Genomic DNA, 23,080 nt, shown 5'->3' with positions numbered 1-23,080 from the left:
ATGTATGAGCTGCAGCTCATACAGCAGGTACCCCAGCCACCTTTTCTTTGCAAAGGCATTAACTTGGAGACTTTCCTGCCACGTCTCTGCATTTAGAGATAAATTGCTACCAGTCAGCTCTGGCTGTGTTAAAAATCTTAACAGGAAACTGTGTTTCCAATTTGTCTGCATTTTAACCTATGTTAAAGCATGATAACCTTCAGCAAGACAAACTACATCATATTATAGACTATTAACAAGTTAGTAGGACAAGTCTTCAAACTTTTGAGCTCTCTACTGTTCTCTTTCAATGATATTTAAAGTAACTACTGGTTAGACAGCATAATCATATCTACTAGTATATCAAGCACCTCTATTTTTCATTCTATTTATTTTGCTTCTATTTATTTTGAAGACTTCAATCTTGTTTCCTTGTTTAGCTCATCTGAATAGCCCAAATCCAACAAAGCATTTGAAACTGTGCTTAACTTTAAATAATTACATAAATTGCTAAATTAGTCCACCAGTGAAGGACAAGAGCAAAATGACATGAATATGCCTGCTCACCTGCTTGTCTGGATCAGCTCTGAAATGTTAACCCTTTGCAGAAGCAAGCCTCTAGGAATACTCAAGATTCTGCTTAACATCAATTACCTGCATGCTCATCAGGCATGGACTGCCCCCGTCTGCTCTAGGCTCTGTTTGAGACAGTTCCATTCCAGTGAGGAATACCTTCATATCACTTCAGTCTCAGTGCTAAAAAGTTGGGAGTGCTGGATGTATTTGTGTGCAGTTATACTTGCATGATTTCAAAAACTACTGAACTCACCATGATGAGATAGTATTTTTAATGAGAAATAAGAGCAATTAATATCTTAGCTAGTATAGATCTCATTTTGCTGATCTCGAATATACTTGGTACTTTTTTCAAAATCAGTAGTGTCATAAATCCATCATTCAAGTATTTCAGTGCACTTAATCTTCAAAATCACTCTTATAATTCTAGAATACATATTTGCCAGAGAAAGACCTCAAGAATGTTTTATATGATACAGTAGCATGAAGAAAATATCACTATGTGCTCTAATTAAATAACATAGTATTTACATACCATAAAGCAGACAGAATAAGAGTAAAAAGCAAGGATAAAAATCTACTCAATTGAGAACATTGACATAAGGTTCTCCAACACAGACAGAAAAAAGCTGCTTTATCACTAACAATTCACACACCAATTTACTGAGTTTATTAGCCATGGGGAAAAACAGAAGAAAATACAGAAAACAGTTACCTCTGTAACCATAATTTCACCACAATTAATCATAATAAATACAGAATTCAATGAGGCAGTGCAAAGACTTAAATGTCATTCACACACATTTCTCACTACTTTGAAAAGAACCTTTGATATTACTTACCTTTGCTGAATTTTTGCTTCCTATGCATTGGTGAAGTGATTTGTAGGAGAGAGAGGAACATAAAAGCTTTAGATTGGCAACTGTTATGATTTATCATTTTTTCTAATGCATTAGGAAAATCTCAAAAGAAAGCAAAACTTTGAATTAGTGCTTAAACTGAGAGAGAATAATAGCTACTGGATTTATCAATATTTTGTTTTTTTAATGGCATGGTTACCAGCTCCTTCTCAAAGTTCATAAAAATCAAGTCCTAATCCTATTTCCAGCACCATAAATCTTTTCTACTAGTATATTATATAGTAAGGGAAGAAAAACAGAACCTAGTTTTTAATCAGTGAAGAAAATCATTCACTAATCCAACAAAATAGAGCATTGGTTTGCACACTCAGTTATATTTCACTACAGTTTTCTGAGCGAGGAATTCCTTTGGAGCACCACCTTTTCAGGTGTATTTGCTGTCTGTGTTTTACTATGGCAGGCAAGGCACTGTGTATGTGTGAAAATTAACTTACCAGGAAATGTCAGTATTCCAGCTATGTCAATTCCATCTCTAAACAAGATCTAGTTTCTTAAAAGTGCACAATAAATTTGTGCAACAGTGGCAAACCGCTGGGCTTACCATAGCAGTACAAACTCCGAATACCTTGGCGTATTCTATCAACCAGAGGTTCTTCTGCCAATCCCAGGCATTGGAGATCTGCATCTCCTGGTGTTTACAAGCTTCTTGGTCCTAGGTAAATATCCAACTTCTTCACCATTTCAAATCATTAAAACTACAATTATTGTTCATCTTCCACATGATTTACCATATCAAATAAGAATTTCATCTTGAAGATTTAATTAACAAAATAGAGTCAATACATATATTCTACTTACTATTTGTCTCCTTTGTGTTACTAAGCTGTCCTGTGCTAAGCATTTTCTCCCAGACATATGAAATAATGTAATTAAAAAACCTCCCAGGATAAAAGAACAGACAAATGAAAAAGAAAAAATTGTCTCAGAAATATTTGTGCTAGACTACAGAAGTAGAGCAAGACTGTAAAAGTATGGAAATAGATCAGTCACAACACATGTAAGAGCTTCAAAAGGCAAAGGCTTTTTGAGCAACAGAACAAAGAAGCTTCTTCATTCAGCACAGTGTGTTCATTTGTCTTCCATAGAATCTGCTCTGTCACCATGACTGTTTTACACTTTTATCTGAGTTCAGATAACAAACATTGGACTCTCTTCTTTAATAAGATTTGGCTGAAAGACTCTGAAATCAAGATTCGTAAATTTTCCTTTGAAGAGAGAAGAGTTAAAACAATGAAGAATATGTAGTATTAGAACACTGATTTCCTAAGCAGTACAGTTCTTTTCATGAAACACCCTGAAGCAGTAGTACTGGATAATTTTTGTACAGAAATGCACAAGGGAGCCAGCTGGAAAAAATGGTCAGCATAGGAAACAGAAAAATTTTGTATCTTCTTGCCTCCTGTGCAATTCATTAAATCTGCACAAATAGCCAAATGTCTGCAGACAGAACTGAGCGTGTACTTGTATCCTACTCTCCCAAAACAGAAAAGCACCATCTTATACATTGAACTAAGGAACAGCATTCCATGCCAAGAAAAGTATGTGTAGGGTGAAAAATAATTTGTGTGCAAGAAAACATAGCAAGATTTTTCTCTCATTTAAGTTCCTCTTAAAATTGACTTAAATGAACATTACATGATGTGTACTTTATTTGTTCATTTTACAGACAAGTGGCAGAATTAACACAGTCAAACACAGGTCAGATTTAGAGTCAGGATCTATTAAAAAGCCTTTCTGTCTTTCAAGGCTAAACACAAAGGAAAAGTTATTTAAAATTACCAACTACTACATAAAGAATAAAGAAATACATACCCAAACCTTCTGATTCAAACAGGCAGGTATCATCCACACCTACATCTCTGCACCAGGATAAGAAATTTGCTGTGTTGTCTCGTGCAAAAAAAGACCCTGAAGGAGCATTGGCTTTGCATGGAATTTTCCGAACTGGTAAGGTCTGGAAAACAGGAGTTCTTTATTTAGCTAAATGCTACATGCTAGTATAATACTTAAGTATTATGAAATCACTATGCAAGTTTTGCATAGATGGATGACTCTCACCAACTTATTTCCTTGGCCATTAAAGCATTCCAAGCAAAGAAGCATGAGAAGTGAATTTAACAGCATGAAGTTCTCAACCACAAAGTCTTTCCAAAAGCATCATTACAGTCCACGCAATGAAGTTGAGAGCAGAACCAACATTAGCTACTTCTTAGGAATATTGTTACCTACAGGTTTGGGATCTAGTGTTTGGTCCAATTCACTGAATTAAAGAAAAAAATTATAAAGACAGACTTTAAACTAGGAATGGAATATTCTCACAATTAAGGTTGAATTACTTTCAATTCTAAGTTAGGAGGTAATCATAGTGCAAAGGAATAGGTCTTGAGGCCCAAAGACTACAAACACTTCAGAAAGTTCACTGTCTCCCATTTAACAGCACACAGAAGTCCTCTGTGCACAACACAGGAGTGTAAATCTAGCAGGTACTAGGTCAAGGTCTATAGAGGCAGGCTCTCACTGTACCAGAGCAGTTACATTTACATGATTTCAATATCAGACAGGATGCTACTGTTACAGCATCAATATCTGTACCAAACGGAGTAATTACCACAGCAATCCTGCTGCTTACATTGGTACATTTACTGAGACACACACAAAGAAGTCCTTAGCATTTAGTTCTCACTTAAGGCTTCTTTTCCTCAAATAAAAAATAGCTGTAATACATGGCCAAAGGAACACAAAAAAATGAAACATTGTTGCTATGTAACTTTAGGAATCTCTAAATCATGGAGGAATTCAGACCTTATGTTAATTTGAATGTGCTGCTTTTCAATGCTGATTTATGAAATGTTTACTTCTGTTCTGGAGTCAGTAGTTAGTCAAAAGTGAGCTAAGAGGTAGAAAACTGAAATTATGGCATCTCTGCTCATTCCTAGATTAAAATTACTGGAAATGGGGAGAGGAAAAAAAAAAAAAGACACAGGCTTCCCCCTACAACAGCTTCTAATAGCATAATAATATCAGTATTATACACAGGTTAGAAGGAGTTTAAATATTATATTATACATCTGACAGCAGCTTTGTAATGGCAGAATACATCTACATGCAGAGCTACTCACTGCAATCTACCCAATAAACCAAATAAACTGAACACAGAACAACTGCAGGGCTAAACACCATTGTACTTACCAATATGTCAATGGGGACTTACATATTGTCTTAGATATATAAATATGTCTCACAGATTTATGCATTTAAATCTATTCCTCAAATCACCATCTAGCTTTCATTTCCCCATGATTCTTACTCCAATTATACAATTTACATTTCCTTGTTTTGGAAAAATTAGCTTATGGTTCAAACTATTTGCAAGGAGATATTTGCTCAATACTTTTCTACAATTTATATAAAACACTGACCAATTTTACATGGTATTTTAAAGAAAAATCTACTCCTGGACCATCCTGGAACAAGGAGGGGAAAGCAAGAAGAAAGTAGGGAAGTGAAAACAGCTATTCTCTAAACCAGATGTCCTGGGGTGACTGTGTGATACTGTATTCCCTATTGCCGGCTTTATGCCCAGACATGAGTCCTGTACCCTTAAACTAGGTCCGGGAGACCTAGTGGAATTCCACCGGTGGAATTCTTTCGGTGGCCTATGTTCAAAACACAGGTAACTACCTCAGTTTTTTCCCCAGCTCTTGGCTCTTTTTTTTCAGGAGAGAGACGGAGAGTTAAAATTCTTTGCTTTTTAGCTAGCTTCTTGTTCATTAGCTGAGGCAAGAAGTTTTTCCCGGAACTATGGCTTCTTCTTCTTCTTCTGGAACTGTTCAGCTTTGCTCTGGTCCAAACCACCAGAACAGCACCAGCAGCCCCACATCATGGCCCGGAGGGGATGCCCTGCGGTGCTGCACCCCAGCTCCAAAGGACCTCGGGAGAAGGTGAACAGGACTCTAAAAAATCCACCATCTTTCTCCACAACAGGAAGGTTTATTATCTAACGTTATTAATTTTTTTCTTTTCCTTGTGCCCACGTGCACCCTCCTTGTTAAATAAACAGGGTTTTTTTCCACTTTCCTCCAAGAAATTCCTTTCAAACCTGTAGGGGAGGGGCTGCAAAAACCTGCCTTCCATTAGAAGACATGTTAATCTCAGGACATTTCCTCCTAATTTGTCTCAAACCAAGACACCAGAATAAATAAAAAAACTGTAAAATGTGAATTCTTTCAAGGGGCTCTAGATATGGATCAGTCTGAAGGATCAGAGCACAATGAAGTTTTTAAACATTATTTCTGCCCCCTTTCCATTCTTCTGGAGGGAAAAAAAGGAAGAAGAAGTGGAAAAGAATTCTCAGTTCCTCACAGATCAGTGATTTTTTTTTTCGTTTTCTTAAAAAAAAGTTAATAAAAAGCTGTCAGCACTCGACAAATTTTTAGGCTAGCACTCTTTTCACATCACACTAATTTCTTCAAAGAAACAGTAAGTATCTATCCTGAGGCAAATTCTTGTACTCTATCGGCTGTTTCTCACATTGAATTTCCTCTCATTGACTTAGTCTTTAGGAAGAAGTAATGCAGCATTTGTCCATCTCTGTCTCTCCCTACCCTTTCCCAGGAGATTTTAACTGGATAAATCTAATAGTCTTAAAAGTACACTCACTTCTTTTAAAAGGAGTCACACAAGTCTCTTGCAGCCTGTTGGAAGAAGGTCAGCTAGTCCAGGCTACAGAGGAAAGCTGTCAAAACAGGACTTCTGTTTCATGATTTTTCACTAGAATCTTATACAAAACATTGCAGAAACCTTAAAGAAGTTCATTCTTCAAAATGATTTCCAAGAGAAGGTTCAACCCGACCTTACCTCTTCCAGTGCAAAAGAGGAACAAGCAGTGTGGGTGTGGGCAGGGATATTTGACTGGCACAAAGCAAAATCGGAAATAGGCAGAGAGCAGCAAGTTGGGCTGCTCCATGAGGGAAGATAATCCAGGATCAAAGGGTGATCCCAGCACACACAGTGTGCTCAATGGCACATGCTCACTGGCACATGCTCACTGGCATACACACACATTGCTCACTGGCAATGATGCAGTCCTGGGGCACCCAAATAAGGCAGTGCCAGGAACATAAGAGCTTTAGACTATTGCTCTGTTAGAGGAGGAAGAGCCAAGTCAGGTCTAGTGTGCCCAGGGAAGGCAAGTCAGAAACAGCAGAAGACAAGGCTGGACTCAGGGCTGCAGCAGATGCTGAGGCCCTAGCCATGAAACCCAGCCAGCAGGCAGCCAGGCTGCAGATGGTCTGGTCACAATGTAGCTCTGGCAAGAAGCAGGGCTGAGGTCAAAGGGAGGTTCTGGGCCATGGGCAGAGAGTGCAGGTCAGGGTCCCAGGGGAGGTTGGTCGTGACTACTACGGTAGTTTGGTTCCCTCAGGTCTTGACAACTAATCTGTGGTTTTTAGTGTTTCAGTGGAATCAAAAATACTTAGTAGCTTATGATTAAACTCCATCTTGTCAGTAGGTGCAAAAAGGTGCCATTTCATAGCACTGTATCAATGTAGTTACATAAAACATCCACTGTACATACTTGATCATATTCTCACTGAATCAAAGTACCTGCAGCTCTAAAATTGGTTTAACAACATGAAAATCAAACTGAATGAAATTCTTTTCCCATATCATCTCTGCTTGGATTATCTGAAGTGATACATGTATGTTGAATCAACTGAGATAATAGTCAACATAAGGGGACTAAATAAACTATATCTGACACCACTATACTCTTTGTAAATTTTGATTTATTATGTCAAATTAAAAGCACAAATTCTGGATGATCTATTATGGATGGACAGCCCTGTGACAGGAACGAGATACCAAGAAGCCAGCTCCAGTATTCCTGGCACTTGCAGACTTGTGCATAAGGACTTCAGAGAGAATGGAAAGGACATAAGGCTACAGTTACTTTATAAGTAAGAGCAGACCTGCACTGTCAAGTCATGTCACCTCTCAGTTCACTCTTCAGTTCTCATCTCTGGATTTTTCCACAGCGTCCATGTGCTGCTTTGTTCTCAGAGTTACCTTTGCAGAAAACTAGTGAGTCTTCCTCCAAGAAAAAACCCTGTTTCTAATGGCAGGAACAGCTCAGAGGGCTGGTGACATCATAATGGGTTTGTTTGCTTCCACACAGCTCTCCAGCTCTATACAATTCTGTACCTTTAAACTGCTTTGTGCTGACACAACCAAAATAAATAGCCTATATTTTTTCAAGTTCTGCTAAGGATATTAAACAGTGCTCTGGAAGTCTGTAATAAACCACTTAGATTACCTTAGAACTACTGAACAACAAAAAACCCCAAAACAACAAAAAACCCCCCACCAAACAAAAAACCAAACCAAACAACACAAAAAAGAAATTCTTGTGTGTATGGCTGGTGGCTGCCATCTGGCAATCCTGTGGAGACTTGGGCTCAGTGTGGGCACAACCCATCTGCTCTCCTTGGCCCTGAACCCAGCAGCACAAGCAAGCCTCCAGCACTGGTCCTGGAGACCAGGAGCTGTTCTGTGGCACAGGGCCTTCAGCAGTACAAAAGCAGCTAGAAGTGAGGAGATAGCCAGGAGAACCTGCACTGCCTCTCTTTTAAGGAGCCATAGGAATGCAGAAAACCCCTAGCGACCCTTGGGTCACTGCTGCTCCCCAGTACTAACAGCACATTAATAAATCTGGCTCTGAATATTTTATATCTTTTGATTTATGTATATTGCAGAGACTGAATGTGGAATTTCTTTTAAGAAGAGCAATCAGAACAGATGGTTTATGTGTCAGTAATCACCTGAAATTTCATACACATAACAGACTATCCATAAATTACAATTCTATGCCTTGACAACTAAGACTTTTAAACACATCAGTTAACCTAGCTTCACTATGAAGCTTAGATATTCACGGAACTTGCAACATTCCTTTGCAGTTATAAGGATTGCAGTGTCTTTTAGAAGCATATTTTTAAGTAGTAAGAGCTACTTAGAGCAAACAGTAAGAGTCTAGGTACAGAACACCACACTTAACTAAGCAAATTTGTGATATTCTTTATTTTCATAGTGACAGAAAAGATGTTTGATTAACAGATGTCCTAAACAGCTCAGAAGTGACAAACAATCACATGTAAAAACAAGACATTGTTGGGAACAACAACTACATAATTGAAGGACCAAAAAGACCACAAAAGCTTCAAGACATTTCCTGGAGCAAATACTACACAGATAAATATCCCTGACACTGCATGATCTCACTAAAATATATCAAAGTTTTATCCCATTTCCCACAATATTAGGGTCTTGCTGAAGAGAACAGCAAAAACCCCTGCCCTCTTTTCTATTCAATAATAGCCCTACCAGGTTTATCACAGAAATCATAGGGAAATACTCATATTTTCTTATCACCTGCTAAATTTTGCTCCCACCTCTTAAACAGAAGTCTACTTTTTTAATATTTCCAAAACTGTCACTGTACTGTTCAAACTATAACACATGAAAGCTTTTATTTAAGAAAGTAAAAAATATTTCTGCGTGAAGCCTGAGTTGTATAAATGGCCTATTTCAAAAATGCTTTCTAACAGATCATTCTGAAGTCATTAGGTTTCCACATGGCAAAACTGACTTTTGTTGACATAGTATAGTATAACCACAGTTGCTTTGAAGCAGCAGTGGCTGCAATTACTCCTATCAAATATCAGGAAAACAATTCCCCAGTCACACTCCTTTTACAGTCTTGTCTTGTTGACGTGCATGCATGTGGTTTAATACAGGATGTGAAAGTGTGAGTGAAACATATGATGCAATCCTGGAAAAATGCTGTCAGGTTCACTTCTAAATCCAAAAGAGACTCTTTTACATCGATGCTCTGAAATCACATGGAAAAATGTATCTTTTGTACTGCTTTTTCAAAACAAGAGTTCACAAACACATGCTAAAATCCCCATTTATTTATGGCAGACTTAGGCTTGAGCCATATTTTGAAGACTGTTCATCATACTTCCCTCTTTGAAAAGATGATTTCAGAATATTTTGAACTGTCACTTATGCTTGAATAAAAAGAAAAAGATGAGCAACTTTGTCTGCTATGAAAGAGGGCTACAGTTTGCTAGGTACCCATAGGAAAAATTTGCTTTTATCTCCTGGTGAACTACATTAACCAAAATGGGGGGGAGGGGGCAGGGGGGAAATTATGCTATTCAGCAACTGACTGCAGTGGTGTCTTGCTTGGCCACTTAGTGTTATGTGCGCATAAATTCATATTGAAATGTGATTATAACAGCTAGAGAGAACATGTATCTATTTCAGAACTTTTTACCATTTGCCTTTTTACTTAGCTCTGTAGCCAATACCAATCCTTTTCCTCCTTTGATTCTTTCCTCATTTTGCTCAGGTATTCTTAAACAACTGGACCAACAGTCAAAAGAATGTGCTAAATGCACATGCAAAATACATTGAAAGAATTTTGAATATGGAAATACATACATAGAATTTAAAACTAAGCATTTCCCACTGAAAACAAGAGAATTAAGAAAAGAAATATAAATGCCTCAGCCCTCCTAAAGCTGCAAAATAAAAGTTAAACCCCAGGGAAAATTTGGAATACGAGAACTCAGCAGGGAAGTTTTGAAGGCTTAGGAGACACCAAAAAAAGAGCCAAATTTTTCCACAGACATAGAACTAGGAACAACTTCTAGATTAATGAAAAATAACATTGAACATACAACAAAGCAAGTACCCCAAAGCAATTTACTTAAGAAGTAGCAAAACATTGTCCTTAGGTGAAATATAGTCTTTACATTGTCATATCATGTCCTGTAGAGCTATGTCATTTTAATGGAATAGGAGATTGGATTTCAAGTTTACGGATCATGTGTTTACCAGATTTTTACCTTACATAATCACTGCAGAGACCATTAAAAGCCAAAAATCACTCCTTATCAACTTCCTAGATTCCAAGAAAGCGTTTGTGAATACTTTGGAATCCCCAACAGATTTACAATATGTCAATAAAAATAATTAACATCATCAAGGCTTTGTAGAAATATACAGATCACAACATTCAAATAAATGCAGGGCTAAATGATGGCTTTAACCATGGTATTAAATGTCAAAGTAGAACACATTCTCCCATGTGGCATTAGCTGTAGCTTCTTACGAGTAAGCATATATGAAAAATAAACTTAACAACATAATTTTTAAAGTTAAGCATTTTTTCATGGCTTTTTTCTTCTAAGTGCTCTGTCCAAGACACAGCTTACTCATCACACAGCAAAAGATTGGTTATTCACAAAGGATAGTGTTAATAGTCATGAAAAACTAGTTTCACGGAAACAATGCAGCTTTTACCTCTAGCAGTGTGCCAGAAAGCCAAGGAATACAAGAGATGATTCAATCCACAGACAATGCACTGTACAACTGTGATACCCAGAAGTAAAATAATGTCAGAAACCAGCAAGGCAGGGGCTTCATTCACCAGCTTAAGCACATTTCCTTATTTTACTAATAAGTAATTTAAATGTAGTCAAAGGACATGTGCATTTCAACATATGGAGGCAAAATCACAATGTCTGTTAGAGCTAGAAGGCCATCTCTCAGAGGCTGGCTGGTGGGCAGCCGGGTACCACACAGAGACCCACAACCAGGAATCTTGCAATGGAGAGCACAACTCATGGAGGATCACAACAGAGAGCCCATCTAAACAGATGAGCTATTCCTTTCCACTCAATTTGTGTAATTGAGGGTGGCATTAGGTCACTATAGTCCAAAGACTTGGGGAGGTCTATAAATTGTCTTTTAAAACTTCTAGACATCTACCTCTGTAACATATCCATGCCTACTGACAAGTTCACTTTTATCTATAGTCTTTCAAAATCTTGAAGAAGTAACTTGGAATCTCTGGGCATGTATGCACTACTAATTAAAAGCCATTACTCCTACTCTCTGAAAACGCTAGCAGGCCAAATGCAAAAATCAAAGGCGGTTTGTTTTTTTTCTAATGCTATAATAGCATTAAATAGTGACTAAAATTAGATAGCATTCAAGAGAGACACTTCAATTAAAATTTTTTTGAAGTGCATTAAGATTTTATAAACAGAGAGAATAAGAGAGAGACACTAGGGTAAGCTATGGCAAAGACCTCCTTACAGTATCCATGAAAACAGGGATTCAGTAGTTCACTCAAATTCAATAAATGCTCTGTGTTTTTTCCTTAAATCTCTGGGTTTCAGAATTAACATTTATAAGGGGATTTTTAAAACTGGCATTTCATAATAGTCTTCTTCAATAATATTTGATTAAAACAGAATGGGGCAATTCTCACAGCTGCTATTTCAGAGGGTAATTACACCTTATCCTTGGCAAATGATCCTGAGTTTTTACCATCACAACCTCAGAATTTAGAGCCAAATTAGCAAAGAGTCAGTTGAAGAAGACAGAAGAATCCTAGTTTCTGAATTTCCCTCATTTATATTACAATAGGAGAAAAATAGGAGAATTGCAATTAATAGAATTGCATTTGTTTGTGTCATTGTCACACAGTATGACTTGTGAATGAACATGCCAATAAGCAGCAATTATTCCATGAGATATGAAAGTATTTCTATGAGATATAAATGGTCAAGTCTGGGTGGATTTTCATGGGACATATTTTGAAAAGCATCTTATTAACCCCACAATTATGTTTTATCAAACATCACATTCTCAAAAGGGACATGATTCTCTCAAAATAAAGTATGACAAATACTAAATTTTGACAAAACCAACTAATTTCAGTAACAGCAATTTCAAAATCACTTTCCCACCTTTATTAGTCCAGAAGAACCCAAGCTAAAGACAATGCTTAAAAAAATTCTAACTAAATAGTTGAAGTTCATCAAAACACATTACAGGTTCTAAAATTTCACATAGAGAAGGTTTCCATAATTTCACTGGCAGTGGCCAAATAACATTACTTTGATCTATGGAATTACAGTGAATAGCCTTTCATTGTCAATCTAAGTAATAAATGTAAGAAGCTATTCAAATTCCTTGATGTAATATATAATGGTGGATATACTGCTGTATTACCATTATGCCTCTTCTTCCTCTTCCACTTGGTTTTCTCCCCATGATCAATCTCACATTTTGTGACCTTCTGAAGTGTAAGGCAAGGTGGGGGTTTTCCAGCCCTTTCTGTAAGATTTTTTCCAAATGGTGCTTTACCTCCCATGAGACAAGTGTCAAGAAGACTATGAAAGATCTAGGCAGTCTAAAGAAGTATAGAATATTTTGAGATTTATTTTTTATCTGTTTAACAGCTTTATCTGTTTGTTTTTTGAATTTCCAGATGTTTAACAAAGATAAATTTTTTATGCAGATGCTGAAAACATTCAGGAAGAATTTAATATCTACCTCACTGCAGGTAAGTCTGATGGTCCAAAGCCCAGTATGTTAATTTTTAAGAAAAAATTGCATTTTTGTCATTATGATAAAGAATCTGAATTTGTGTAAGTTTTCCAGTTAGAAACCACAAGGAAACTGCTAGAGCCCAGGGAATTCTAAGCAGGTGTAGAACTTAAAAACTTCCACAATTTGAAAAACATGGTGAAGTGTTTACCTATACAGCCAAATATCTAAATCAGCCTTAGATCAGCCTCAAATTGAGAGCAAGTTTTACTGCATACTTGAAGAATTTGGGGCTGATTTACATAAACAAACACAAATTGGAATATTTATTTAAATAAATAAATTAGACATAATTATGGTAGCTATAAATTGATGTCTGTGCCTCAAAGGGACTTCTGTTTTCTTCTTCTGCATTGCAGTCATCACTTACATTCACCATCCCCATTGTTTCAGAAATTTTGGTTTAATATTTAACTTCAAGACCCTATTGTTAATTGCACCAAATTCTGTAGTTCTTCCTTATTCATTATTCCCAAAGAACAACTACCGCTAACTTTGACCTAAGAATTGCACAGTAAACTGAAGACAATTGGTCTAAATTATGTTGTTTTCTCAATTTATAAGGTAATTTTCATGCAAGTCTCTGTTACATTTCTGTTCCAATCTATTCCTAGTAGTCTAAATAAAAAGCCAAATAGAAAGATCTGTTACAAAGATTTCTACATTTTGCTTTAAATACTTAAAAAATAAATAATAGGAATGTTACAATGCATTTCACAAAAGAGGCAAAATCCAGCAAATCTAAAAATGGCTGTTTATAAATTTCTCTCAGAAAATATGCCATCCCTATCTGCAATACATGGATTGAAGTAATGGCAAAAACATCCAGGTTTAATATAAATTTTATGAAGCGTTTAAGTATTAGCATTCCATACAAAGCCAATGTTAATTAAAATCTCTGGAAAAAAACTTGAGGTGCTTTCTAGTTAAATGATATTATTAGAAATAGAAGTTTGGTCCTCATGACCTGATTTGCAGTCTGCATCATTATGATATTTTCTAAAGTTGTAGCTACCAAGTAGTTAAATACTTAAACCTGCCCTTCTTTTTCCCTGACAATTAGCTTGTGATGCAAATTCTGGTTATTTCTGCAATGTTAAACTGGAGCAGAGGGAGAGGTATGCAGGAGAATCCCTGCCTCAGGTTCACTGAAAAGAGCAAGGTCAGTTCACATACATTGTGCTTCAGCCAAACAAGGGAACAAGCCATGCTTTCCTAAGGACAAGAATATCAATGTGAAGAACAATCCAGAGACACATGATGTCTTGGTGCTACCCTCCAGGATTATATAGCTCTGCTTCCAACACAATGCATGGCTTGAAGTGTACTTAAAACCTTTTTAAGTAGTTCTTGAATGTATTCACCTGGAACATGCCAAGCAGACAAACACATGGAATTGCTCAGAAATCTCCTTTTGTAGTCCAGTGGGCAACAGCACTCTATCCTACCATGCAATCCTCCTGCAAGTATAAACTTTAGGTGTAGGAGTATTTGTTGAGGCATAGAAGGTTTGTGCTCGTGACATATTGCAGACAAATCCTACAGTATCTGCAAGAAACCTGGTAGCAACCCAGCTGACTGAGAAAGCTATTGACATGTCTGAGCAACATATAAAGAGCTCTCTAACAAGCAGTTTTACAGTCTTGTGGAAATTATTCCTTCTAGATGGATTAGCACTTGTGAATCATTTTGCAAGATCATTCTTTTCCTCTCACATCCACATCAGTCTGCCACTAGAAAGATTAATACACAAAAAGACAATGCTGTATTTTTTTAATCCTCCCGAATAACTGAGAGCCATATCTATAATGTATATAATTAGAAATTGGCTCCTTGAGCTTTTATTGCAAAATGAAAGTCCAGAAAGTACAAGTGTGCAGAAAAGTAAATTGCTGCTCCAGACCATCAAGGATCTGTTCCTAGCCTAAAAATTCGTGCAGCCCTATTCATGCAATTCTTGACTGGAGAGTCAGATTTGTAACTTACAGAGGGCACCTGAACATGGCTCTGATGCAGCTGATGTCTCTTTACACTGGGCAGACAGGTTCAAGGCACTAAGTTTACAGAATACCATACATTCATCCCATCTATAAGGCACAGATAATCTTGAGAAACTGAAGCCTACAGTATAAGTAAAACCACCATGTTGATTAGATCAGACTTTCAGCTTGGCCATCTGGGGTCTAAGAGCAAGATCCGGATTCCAGATCTAATTCTCAATAATTGGTACAGATTCTTTTAATTGTAACTCTTAAACTGCATAACATGACTCTCAAAGTGCCCTCACAAGGCCAAAAATCTCACCTCCTGCAAACCTCTGTGACTCTGAGAAGCCAATGCTGTCACAGTGATCTACACTCACCGAGCATCAGATTAACAAAGGACATTTCCCAGGAGCAAGTCAAAGCTTTGGAACCAAAACAATTAGAAAATACCCATAGTCATAGTATCTGAAGTGTAAGCTGTGCACAGAATCTCTTAATGTTAGGACATGAATGCGTGTGTGCAGAAATTACTGTTTCATATAGAGTTTCAATGGAAGTGCAATTAAATGCATGCTTGAATTAAACATTCTAGGAATCCAGAAATATTTGCATCTGGATTGATTTTTTTGTACTTCTGTTTCTTTTATTGGACAAATCAATAAATCCTGGCTTCCTGAAAATGAGGTTAAATTTTACATTCCAATTCATTATTCAAAAGTATTTGTAAGACAGATTTGAGTTGAAATTTATCTGATTACTCTGAGAACTTGGAGAAAAAGGATAATTCACCTTCAACCTGCTTCATGAAGACATTGTTTTAAGTGGAGTGTTTATAAATATATCAGCAGCTTCAAGGTGGGCAGACTACTGTGCCCTGCTACAAAAATGATAACAACAATTAACACAGTTTATGTTTATTTAAAAATCTTAATGGTTTTACTAATCTAAGCCAAACCAAATCAAATGTGGGCTCTCTGCATAATGCACATGTCTTGATGCTCTGGATTCGTTTGTACAGCTGTGAAATTCTCAAGTTAACTGTCTGTCAGGAAAAGCAAAATACTGACAGGAGAGTGTGTAGAAGAAATGCAAGTCAATGGGAGAAAATTACAGAATGGCACTGTGCAACATTAACTACTTTTGTGGAATAACTGCTGCTATAATAGTAAGTCTGTAGTTTCAAGACAGTACTTCATTAGCAGCAGCACAGGTAGTTTCAACAACTTACTACCATACAAATCTTGAGCATTTATTAAGATTGATACCAGTCATCTCCTTGTCATTTTACAAATATACATGATTAGATTTATTTATGATTCTAAAAATCTCCAGAAAGAGGAAAAAAAATACTTCTTAAAAAATACATTGTATAGTCACACCAGTCTAGTACTAGCCTCCCTGCTAAAAAACCCCATTTTCAACTAAAACTCAAAAATTTTGTCTGTCTGTAGCAAAGGATCAGATACAACATCAATGCTTTCAGAATAATCAGGTTTTGAAGCATGGTTTAGCTGCTTAACAATGAAGAACATTGTCTTCTGGGACTTGCAAAAGAATCCTAGGACCTAACATCTTCTGAAATGAACAATTTTTAAATGCTTCTGCTTTAGAAACTGAAATGCTTTTAATATCTTATTACTGAATGATTAACCAATCAAACAGCGAAGTAGCTAGACTCATGGAAGACACAGAGACCTATTGTAATATCCAAAGGTGCTTATTATGGCATTAAGCTCGCAACAGCAACATGCAGAGACTGCATAAATGGCACCAGAGGCTGCCAAACTCCTGTGTTCTAGATCACACATTACTGCCCTGAAAAACAAATACCAATGCAGAGTGTGGCCCAGGTGGTATTTTTAGATGCAGGGATTCAGTCCTAAAGAGGCTTTATACAGAAACAAAAACTATAAATATAATTTAAAATCATTTCTTTGAAGTTTGACTCTTGTGATAGATTTCCCTTTGTCCACCAGCACATCCAGCAGGGTATTCATCCCCAAGAAACAATAACGCACAGAACATAGGAGTGACTCTTATTCGTTCTCAAGTTCTAATCATTTTCAGCTATAGGGACTTCCTCATCTGGGTGGGGTTGCTGTGTATTCAGCCTTCCAAGAGATCTCTCTTCCATTAGCTTATTCAGTATTTGCTTGAACCCAGGTAAATTTATACACTCCTTGACAAGAATTTTCCAGCTTGTATGTAAACAACCCCCCCTTTTTGGCTTCTACCAGCTTCATTCAATGTCCCATAGTTTTTGTATAGAAAATTACATTCTACCACACCATTCCTGATTTTGCAAGTTCCATCATATGCCCCTCTTTCCACACTCAAGAATCCTAACCTGTCCAGTCACTCATAAAAAGCAACTCCATTATCTCCTTCATGCATAAAAAGTTATGCCTTCTTTGCCTGCCTCTGATTCTTAAGGAGAGAAGACTACTTTTGCATCACACACCATTAGACACTTTTCAGTCTCTTAAAGCTCTATCCCCAAGTCACATTACCAGTAGTTTCCTATGTATTTTGAAAATGTCCCCAGTATCCACAAGTGTTTCCACATGACACAAAAAGAAAGTGTTGATATCAACATGACAACCTTTCTTCCAGATTTGGAAAACACAATATTTTGTGAACTTTTTTGATCTGTTTTCCCAACTTATTTCACACTCAAAAAGGCTGATGCTGACCTATGGGATTCCTGAAATCTGAAGAAAGTTCAATGCTCACTAATAGGAAAGGGAATGATACAGTTCAGTTAACAAACTGCAAAACTGACAATGACTAGAAACTTATTGCACAAGCTATTAAACCAGAAGCAAGAGGATTTAACCTCTGCTATTTTGTAGAGTAGTGGAATATGAATTTAAGGAATTATGGCAAAATACTGGTAAATCAGTGCATGCCATATTAGCTTTTAATGCCTTCTTACATCTTGCTAGAGTTGCAAAACTGGCCAGACAGCCCCAGCAAGATGCACAATGAATTCATGATCAATAATACATATCAATCAGAGCAGGATGTATCATCTTTAAGACAAAACTAAACCCAAAATATTTTATGAAGCTTTTCCATAGGTACACGTTCAGATACAAGGAAAAACTTGCTTATGAAAACAGACCAAATCTTCAAGCTTTTGGAAGGCCGTAGTAAGATTACACACACTCCCTGCATTAACTATGTCCTTATTCTTCCTCACTCAGCTGCAACCTGGTGCAGCAAGCAAGCTGATCCTTCTGGCAGCCACTCATTTTATATCAGCTGCTTCTATCTAAAAAAACTAGAAGTTACATATATGGATAGAAAAGTGTGTTATCTATTTTGATAAGAGGCTGAACTCAATAGAAATCAGTGGCTACTCCCAGCTGCCAGTGAAGTCATCTGGGCACCTTGGTGAAAGAATGTGTTTCTGTTTTCCTGTGCAGAGCAAGGGTCAAATGGCTTCAAAATTCCACATATATTATTAATAAAATGCATAATAATGATTCAGGGGAGGATTTTGGAATTCTTTCTTTGCTAAATTTCATACAGTATTATCTCCTCGTAAATGTTCTAGGCACCACAAAGTCATATTTTTCACCATGAAGACTAATCCTATTGCTCAAGAGTGCTACACAGGGAATTAAAATCTGAAAGGATGGATAGCTCCCTAATAGTATACAATGATAAAAATCTATTATTCTGCCATTTCGTTGAATTCTTACTATACTAAGTATGAAATAACATACATTGAGAAAACAGCAGTGAGCAGATTTTTTCCCTTTAATTTCACTGTCAGTTGTACCAGCCTGAAAAACAAAGACCAACAAATCTAAATAATGACCACATATGGGACTGCAAATGTCTAACTGGTTTCTAATGTAACTCAGAACACAAAAAAACATACGAGTAACCCTTGCTTCTGCCTAGCTAGTTCCTAGGCTCAATCAAAAAGACTGCCCTATGTGTTTTCTCACTTGAAAACCACCATGACACTTAGGTGAAGACAAGCCAGACCATATTATAAAGAGGAACTCCGAAGTCACCCAGTACTTCTACTAATGACGTCCTGATTATAATTTGAACTAGGAAATATGACAGACAATTTCTTCTACAACAATAATTATGAACTTGGAACCAAGAAAACAACTTACACAGGTGCAACTGACACAAGACTGTCAGTTTTCAGAACAGCTGAAAAAATTTAGTCCATATCCTAATTCCTGCTACAGACAAGGTATGAAAACATCAAGAATAGAAGATGCATGATATGATTTCTGTTCTTGGCCTCTTTTTTACCTGCTCCTTATTTGCCTGTTTTAGCTTTCAAGGAAGGTGTACCTGAATGCAACCATAAAAAGAAGAACAGTTTCACATAGAATGTGTTAATGTGTCAATCATTTAATTCAACTTCTCCAAGAAATAGACTTGCCGCACTCTTGAATTTTTCCCAGTAAGATTGCCCTACAAGAATAGTTAAAATTAAAGCAAGGTTGTGTTCAAACAAGTTTTTAAACTGATCCTTCCAAAACTCCTCAGTATCTTCTAAGTTTCACGTTTTCCATATCATTCCTTCAACTCTTTACTGAAACATCTTCCAGTACACCAACAGGATCTTTAAACTCAAGGCACCAAAACTTACAATAGAGTTTTATTACTGGTCTCCCTAGAGCTGTCTTTGGAGGAAAAGACACCTCCCATAGCTACTTAATATTCCCCTTGAAAATACATACAAGGATCATATTTTCGCTATTACCTACCACATCCCACTGCTAGATCTTTTTTATTCTTATTCTCCACATATTACAAGTACTTTTTTGAGTAACTGCTTTCCATAGATACTTTAATAAATACCAAATAAGCATTATTTCCCCCAATTTTATATTGTAATTTTTCTACACAGAGCAATTACCTCCCCACCCATTTGCAGAATCTCCACATATAAAACCTCTTAATTGTCAAAAAAAAAAAAAAAAAATCAGTACCAAAATGGTTGGATACATCAGATACTAGATGCTAGAGTGTTGACCAACACTTACTTTGCCAGGCTTGTTTGCATCAAAGCTGTTTTCTTTAAATTTCTCCTGCAGGGTCTCAGCTAACCGGCAAAGCAAGGCACCATTATCCAATTTCTCCATAAAGGTTTCTGCTGTTATTTCTCTACCTGAACAGCAAACAGAAAGTTAACATGGCAGAAAGCATGCAATAGTATAGACTGCATTTGTGAAAAGAGAAATCAAAAGAAATCTGGACAATATTTTGAAATAAACTTTAACTGAAAAACTTGCATTATTTTGAATATTTTGTGAATAACCTTAAAACTACTTTACTGGTAGAGCAAATTATGAAAAAAACCCCATGCTTTTTTGGGGAAGGCATGTGATATTTGAAAAATAGTTCTAGCATATCCAACACCACATATTTCACCTTATATGAAGATCTAGTGCTTTTAACATAATGTTTTAAAAGAGAGAGTATGGCAGGCAAATGGTTTACACCAGTGTATATGTGCAGTTATAGCATGAGTTGCTAACAGTTTATTTTGTAACAGAAGAAAACCATGTCAAAAAGGAAAGGGCTGTATATTTTTAGAAGACTCTTAAGTCTTGATCCTGCAAGAAGTAGACAAGACAGTGACTGAAATGCTCCTATGAAAGTTCTTTTTCAGAAGTAAAGTTAGGTACCTAACAAAAAAAAACAAAGAGTGAAATTTCCTGTTATGTATCTACTTGCCTCACAGATTAAAATTTTCACTAAAAGAACAAAGCTAAAATACTCTGTTTTCAAAATATATCAATTATTATATCACACTATATGACATAGCACTTCAGCTGCCAGAAACTGTCCGTCCTCTCTTCTAGAGCAACCTTACATTGCAATGTAATTACATCCCCCTGGAAGAGGGGATCACGTGTTCCATGATGAGATTGCACACTGACCCCAGATGAGAAGGAAATTATTTACCATCCTAGACTAAACTTCCAGGATCTTAATATCATTTCCAGTAAAAATATTCCTATTTCTTATTGAAAGTTTTTCATTTTCACATTTCTGCTGAAAAATTTGCCTTCACTTTGGACACTATGTTGACGAGCAGCTGTATTTTTCGGCCCTCATATCAAGAGAGCATCAGGAAATAATTCTTGTTCTTCCAATTAAGATGAGCGTTTTTTTCCCCCAGTATTTACATATGCCATTTAGGAAATAACACTATTAACTCATTTTTCCTAGGTTGTTACACAGCATGCATTAGCAACAATAGTCTAACGTGCCAAAAAAAAGAAAAATATTTTAAAACTAAAGTGAGACTGGGTCCTCATCCCATCCAGGTCCACTCCTGCTTCTATGAGATGTCTAGAAACTTCTGAAAATATGAATCTGTTTAGAACAGGTTCACTGAAATTTTTTTGTCAAACAAAATAAGAAAAGTAAAGCTTTCCTGTATCTTTTTGCTAAGAAGAGAGGGGAAAAATAACATTCAAAAGTAACAAAAAATTAAGTATATAAATTAGTACTGAACTTCTTGCTGATATATTGTAACCTGATCCTCAATGTCACAATACTGAACAAAGCAGCATTATAAAACAGTATGATTTTAAAAATGCTGTAGGAAAGCTGATTTCTCTAGGCCCTTGCCTGAAAACTTTGAGATACTTGAGCATCTTTTGGGCAAAACCCAAAATGTGAGTCTTTTCAGTTTGGTAAATTAAAATAAAAAAGATAAAGTTTGTTGCAGCAAACCACCTTCAGGTAGAGCAGACTTCTCTTTTTCACTGAAGTGAAACTTGTTTTTTCTAACACACTCTTACTTCTTTTTAGCATGAAGATTTTCCCTTTTTTATTCCCACTTAAATCTATTTGCCATGTAGCCCACTTTATAGCTCCTATATACATAAATGACTTCTCCAGGCAAAAGAGCAGTAGTAGCACTGCAGACATGCAGAGTTAGCTTATGCCAGCTGATAATATTTTTGCCATATCTCTGGATCAAATGAAGCCAGGACTGAAACTATAATAGCCCAGAGATAAAAAACTGAACAGCTCAACATCTCAAAAGCCTTTGCCACCATTCTAGCTACATACTTTCCCACTTACCCTGTCAGCATTTTTATAATATGCTATAAAGCCACTAGAAGCTAATTTTTAAAAATAACTATGTTACAGGAACTGCTTGAGTACTACCTTTTATAATACATTCCTTCTCTTCTAAAAAATTTATTTCAAGTATCTTTAACAGACTAAAAATTTTTGTTGTCATTTGAAATGCATAATTTTTCACACAGGCAAACCAAAAAAACACACCACGTTCTACATATCTCTTCTGTCCTACGTTTTATAGATATTTATGGATCATTTCACAATAATAGAATGTTATAAAACCCTCAAAACTTATTTAAGGATATTTTCTCTTTACAAAGATACAGAAAAATTCTATTACCTTCTTCTGCTACTCAATAATGTATCTATCTTAAGTGCTGAATTGCATTAGCAGTTTGGTCATTGCATATTGTACACTAAACTGGATTATTTGAGTTCTATTCACCTTTATGAAATCTGAAAGAATGAGTTTTGCACTGAACATCTGTCTCCAATGAAAAGTATATTAGCTGTCAGCTTTCAATTCACTGTATTTTATGGCTCCAAAAGGTGGCATTTCTTTGCTAAAACAGACACTCTGACATATTTAACAGTAGAAATGTATTGATTCAAATAAGAGTAATGTTCATAACCTGAGGAAAAAAATTGCTCCATGTATTTTTATGGAAAAAACATTAAACTCCATTAAAAATGTACAGCTCCCCCTATAATTACAAGAAAGCAGTTACAATTTTTTTATAGAATGGTAATAACATTAAGTATCATAAAAAAACAACACTGAAAGTATGAGAAGAAAATCCAGGAATACGAAGGCTTTCAGAAACCTCTCAAGTACTGCCTACCCTCTCTTTTACCATAACCACTAGATTCCCCTTAAAAAGTCAAACAGTTGCACCTGAACACCTACCACTTGCAAAGTGTATGCAACTGTCTGTAAGGTCACCCAGACCTAATAAAACCAGACTAGAGGTCCATGAAAGAGTAACGGAAAAGAGTGCACGCCCTGGGTGTGTCAAAGATAAAGCTTTCCTTTTTAAACCAAAGCCTTCAGAAGAAGGCAGAGAGACTGAAAGA

The 23,080-nt window shown here is 36.4% G+C and overlaps 1 protein-coding gene across 3 annotated transcripts in view; it reads right to left on the bottom strand.

Annotated features, from left to right (window-relative positions):
* GAS2 (growth arrest specific 2) overlaps positions 1 to 23,080 on the bottom strand; it is a 79,830-nt gene that overhangs the window by 42,788 nt on the left and 13,962 nt on the right. For 2 of the 3 annotated variants that reach the window (XM_017743658.1, XM_017743659.1), the window contains exons 3-5: positions 19,948 to 20,072; positions 3,288 to 3,429; positions 1,398 to 1,417 (exon numbers count right to left, since the gene is read on the bottom strand). In XM_017743658.1, coding sequence (XP_017599147.1) covers positions 1,398 to 1,417; positions 3,288 to 3,429; positions 19,948 to 20,072 — 287 coding nt within the window. The remainder of the gene's footprint in view (positions 1 to 1,397; positions 1,418 to 3,287; positions 3,430 to 19,947; positions 20,073 to 23,080) is intronic. The other variant, XM_008640904.2, reaches the window with a different exon arrangement.

The sequence above is a fragment of the Corvus brachyrhynchos genome, unplaced genomic scaffold (assembly GCF_000691975.1).
Source record: "Corvus brachyrhynchos isolate BGI_N302 unplaced genomic scaffold, ASM69197v1 scaffold169, whole genome shotgun sequence".
In the NCBI taxonomy this organism is placed as follows: Eukaryota; Metazoa; Chordata; class Aves; order Passeriformes; family Corvidae; genus Corvus; species Corvus brachyrhynchos.
This window is presented reverse-complemented; position numbering and strand designations above follow the sequence as displayed.